Source organism: Emiliania huxleyi, assembly GCF_000372725.1.
Source record: "Emiliania huxleyi CCMP1516 unplaced genomic scaffold EMIHUscaffold_378, whole genome shotgun sequence".
NCBI classification, from domain to species: domain Eukaryota; phylum Haptophyta; order Isochrysidales; family Noelaerhabdaceae; genus Emiliania; species Emiliania huxleyi.
The window spans coordinates 21,883-26,670 of NW_005199138.1; the positions used below are offsets into that span (position 1 = coordinate 21,883).

Sequence of the window (4,788 nt, forward strand, 5' to 3'; positions counted from 1 at the left end):
GGGGGGGGGGGGGGGCACGCTGCCATCGTCTGGGCGAAGACCTGCGTTGCGTCCGGCTGCGCGCCAAGTACCCCGCCCCTCCACTGGCCCTGCCGATGCCGAATGCGGAATGGGGGCGCATATCCTCGCCTACTTTTCAGCGCGTTTCCGGGCTCGCAAAACCCGGCGGGTGCAGCGGCGCAAGACCTCTCGGAGGTCGCAGGCCGACCTCGGGGGGGTCGGGGAAAACCCCCGTTCGGCTGTCTACTCGCTCCCCACACTATTCACAGATACGAAAAGGCAGGGCGAGGCGGATGGAGAAAGAAGTACCGAGGAGGCCATGGTGGAGGGGAGGCGGGACGGGAGAGGACGAAAGAAGGGCGAGGAGGACGAGCGGCCCGCACAGGCCGCGAGCAGACAGCGCCTGCTGGCCATCTCGAGACATTCGCAAAGAACGCTAGCTACATGGGAGGGCTTCGTGAAGGATGGATTGAAAAACATTCGAACAAAGAGAAGAGGCGACGGGAGGAACCGGCGGAGGATGCAGTGACGTTGCATGAGCTTTTGAGCAGCCCCGCACCCCACCACCATGCACCTGCACGCACAGATAGTATAATTCCGAAAATCTCCAGAGAATCTCTCTCTCTCTCTCACATATAAGCACAACGGACCCAAGATCAAATCCCTGGTCTGGCCGATTTTTTTCGCGGTATCCGCGGCGGGCTATGGCGCGGCTCCCTAAGTCAATTTTTCGAGAGGAACGTTTTGGCTAAGCTAGCACTTCTCCAAAGTCGCGCGATCATCGAGTTTTGAGTCAATAATTATGAAAGGAAAGGGAGAGGGAGAGTGCTAGCTTAGCCAATCGATTCAGCGTGCTCTGAAACGCCCAAAACCGTCGAGTTTTTCGCCGTCCAAACAGAGAGCTTAATATTTTGATTTTCTTGGCCACGGCCACGATTACCCGTCACTCGCTCAAGTGCGTGCCGGCGGTGCGTGAGAGTGAGAAACACGTGTGTATGAGGCCGGAAGAGCCGTGGTATGAGCCATAGACCCATAGTGAGCTTCATCACCCAAGATAAGTGCGGTTTGGGACACATCCACACGCCTCCTGGCAGAGCTGGGCCGGGAGAGCGGCAGGGAAGGCGAGGTGGTGAGCTGACAGGCTGGGTGGGGAGTCGGCTTGTTTGTGTATACGTGTCGCGTGTGTCGCGATGAGACCTGGCGCTGGCCAAAAAGCGTTATTTGCGGCTAGCACGCACCTGGCCGACGCGGGGCGGCCAAAGTCGAAAACGAGGACTGCCAACGAGCTGCAGGGCGGCTTTGCTTGGGGCTCCCAACGCGGCCAAAGGATATCCACCTCGAGAACCTCGAGAGAGGGGCTCTCACAGTCTGGATTCGAGGTTTTTAGGGGGTAGGGTATGGTAGGGTCAGGGCCCTGGCGCCGCGACCATACCCCCCCACCCGCACAGGACGTCGCCTCTGGCCAGCAGGACCATACCCCCCCACCCTTTTGGCCCTGACAGAACCATACCTTACCCCGCAAAAAGTTGGAATCCGGAACCCAGCGATGGTGAGTGATCAGGTGCTTGGCAGCAGCCCCCCTGGGGCACGCGAGCTTAGCAGCGGCGCAGGATCCCTGAGCTGTTCCGACGAGGTCGTGGCAGCGGCTGAGCGAGGCGAGGAGGAGGCGGTGCTGGCGTGGCTCGAGGGCGGCGGGCGGGCCGACGCGACGTACGAGATAGGCAAGGTGAGCGGCCTCACGCTGCTGATGACCGCCGCCATCCCAGGCCACGAGCGGGTGGCTGAGCTGCTGCTGCGGCACGGGGCGAAGATCAACCAGCAGAACAGCGCCGGCGAAATCGCGCTGATGTGCGCCGCCGGCAACGGCCACGAGCGGGTGGTTGAGCTGTTGCTGCAGCACGGCGCGGAGATCAACCTGCAGAACAGTAACGGCTGGACCGCACTAATGCTCGCCGCCGAGAACGGCCACGAGCGGGTGGTCGAGATGCTGATTCGGCACGGCGCGGAGATCAACCTGCAGAGCAGCAACGGCTGGACCGCCCTAATACTCGCCGCCCAGGAAGGCCACGAGCGGGTGGTCGAGCTGCTGCTCCAGCACGGCGCGGAGATCAACCTGCAGAACAGCGACGGCTTCGCCGCGCTGATGGCCGCCGCCTACAGCGGCCACGAGCGGGTGGTCGAGCTGCTGCTGCGGCGCGGCGCTGAGGTCAACCTGCAGAGGAACGACGGCGGCACCGCGCTGATGCTCGCCGCCGACAACGGCAACGAGCAGGTGGTCGAGCTGTTGCTGCAGCATGGCGCTGAGATCAACCTTCAGAGGAGCGACGGCGGCACCGCGCTGGATTCCGCCGCCTACAGCGGCCACGAGCGGGTGGTCGACCTGCTGCTGCAGCACGGCGCTGAGGTCAACCTGCAGGACAGCAAAGGCTACACCGCCCTGATGCTCGCCGCCTACAGCGGCCACCCCGCCGTCGTGCTCCGCCTGCTTCGGGCTGGCGCAGATGCAAAGGCTCGTTGTGCGGCCGGCATGACGGCGCTGCAGATGGCCAAGGAGGAGGCGGCCAAGGTGCTAGCCACTGCCGACGCCGCCAGTGCTCCTGAAACGGACCACGCCGGGTGCGTGCGCGCTCTCACAGAGCACGCAGCGGCGCTGAGGGAGGCGGAGGCGGCAGAGAAGGCGGCCGAGAAGGCGCGCGAGGCCAAGGGGCGGCGCGAGCAGCGCGAGCGGGAGGCGGCGGCGGCGGCGCGAGAGCGCGAGCAGACGGCACGACAGCGCGAGGCAGAGCGAGCGGCGTACGAGGCGCGCCGGGCGGCGGACACTGCGGCGCTGGAGGAGCGGAGGCGAGCCATTGCGGCGGAGGCGGAGGCGAAGCTGGCCGCTGAGCGCGCGGCAGCAGAGGAGACGTTGCGGGCGAGGGAGGCGGACAGGCGAGCAGCAAAGGAGGCGCAGCTTGCGGAGCAGCGGGCGGCGGCAGCTGCTCGCAACGCGGCTAAAGCGGAGGCAGAGCGGCGGGAGAAGGAGGCTGCGGACAGGAGGGCGGAGGAGGAGAAGGCGAGGTGGCGTGCAAAGGCGGCGGAGGCATCGGCTGCCAAGAAGGCGGCCAAGCAGAAGAACAATAAGGCCAAGAAGGGGCCGTCCGCCTTCAAGCTCGAGGAGGAGCGGAGGGCGCGGGCTGCAGCAGAGGTTCGCGCACAGGAGGAGAGGGCGGCGCAGCTGGCTGCTGAGCAGGAGTCGGCGAGGCGAGCAGAGCGCGAGGCGGCAGAGCTAGCGGGTGCGGCAGAGCGGGCGGCGCTGCGCGAGGATGCGGAGCTAGCAGAGGCGCTGCGCCGGTCAGAGGTGGATGCAGAGGAGGCGCTGGCGCGTCGGGTGTCGCGGTGCGAAGAGGCGGTGAGCAGCGAGTCGACCGGCGGCGGCGGGGATTTGCTGCAGCGTGTCGAGCGGCTGGAGGCGAGCCTCGGCGCGGCGACCGAGGGCAGCCTCGAGGAGCGGGTCGGCGCCATCGAGCGCTTGATCGAGCCAGAGGCGGGAGAGGCGGCGGAGCAGCATCTGCCAGTCACCGAGCCGCTTGCTGCCGTCTCACTAGCGGACGCCGGCCTCGACACGGGGCGGCCGGCTGCCCCAGAGTCCACGATGGGGGGAGAGACCACGTGTATCGTGTGTTTCGCGAGAGTCAAGTCGCATGCGGCGGTTCCGTGCGGGCACTTGTGTGCTTGCGGGCCATGCTCTGAGCTGATGCGAGAGTGCCCTTACTGCCGCGAGCCAGTGATGATGTGGATGGTTCCGCGTCCGGTCTAGCGGGACCGGCAGTCTAGCGGGAGATAGATAGAGGGAGATACCGCAAAAGAATCGGCCAGACCAGAGTAAGAGGCCCGGCAGGAAGAAGAACAAGGTGCGGAGAAGGCTGCGGCTAGTGCCCGCATTGCCATTGGGCTAGTGCCATTTCACTGTGGCACAGCTCGGGGCAAACCCCGGAAAGTGCGGCAAAAATAAGCGCCTGCACGTGTAGGCGCGCATCTTAGCCAAGGCTCGCGCCTACACGCGTAGCTGCTTGTGTCAGATACGCGCCCACACGTGCAGGTGCGAGCCCTAGCTAACATGAGCGCATCCACGTGCAGATGCGCATTTGGCGAGCTCGAATATAAGCGTCTACTCGTGCTGGCGCTCGTTTTAGCTAAGATACGCGCCTACACGTGTGGCCGCGCGTATAACTATATTGTCTCCTCGACCCCCCCCCCCCTCCCGGGCAAGTCATGCACTGAGCAACTGTCAACCCAAAAAGGACTGCACACGTGTAGGCCGCCCAGACCCCTACCTGACCTCCCACCTCAGCCTTCCACTCGAATACAACCTCTGCGGCCCTCTCCAGCTCTCCTGAGACCTAAGGTGTTAAAAAATGTATCGATCACACACCAAGTGCGTATATCACCTCAAGCCAATGTATGCGGCCACACGTGTAGGCGCGTTTCTTAGCTAAAACGTAAACGAGCGCCTGCACGAGTAGACGCTTATATTCGAGCTCGCCAAATGCGCATCTGCACGTGGAGGCGCTCATGTTAGCTAGGGCTCGCACCTGCACGTGTGGGCGCGTATCTGACACAAGCACCTACACGTGCTGGCGCGAGCCTTGGCTAAGATGCGCGCCTACACGTGCAGGCGCTTATTTTTGCCGCACTTTCCGGGGTTTGCCAGCACAGCTCGCGTTACAAAACCTTGATTTTGACCATTGCGCGAAAAAGGTACATCTCGGTGCCTTCCAGAAGCAGCTGCGACCCCGCTGAGTGGACGAA

General features: G+C 64.0%; 1 protein-coding gene across 1 annotated transcript; it reads left to right on the plus strand.

The window, feature by feature from the left end:
* Window positions 1–1,190: 1,190 nt before the first annotated feature.
* EMIHUDRAFT_243113 (hypothetical protein) lies at window positions 1,191–3,796 on the plus strand (the record flags this gene model as incomplete). The annotated part of the gene is made up of 2 exons (XM_005771593.1): window positions 1,191–1,379; window positions 2,900–3,796. 2 exons carry the CDS (start codon window positions 1,191–1,193, stop codon window positions 3,794–3,796), a joined length of 1,086 nt encoding a protein of 361 aa, XP_005771650.1.
* Window positions 3,797–4,788: the final 992 nt, after the last annotated feature.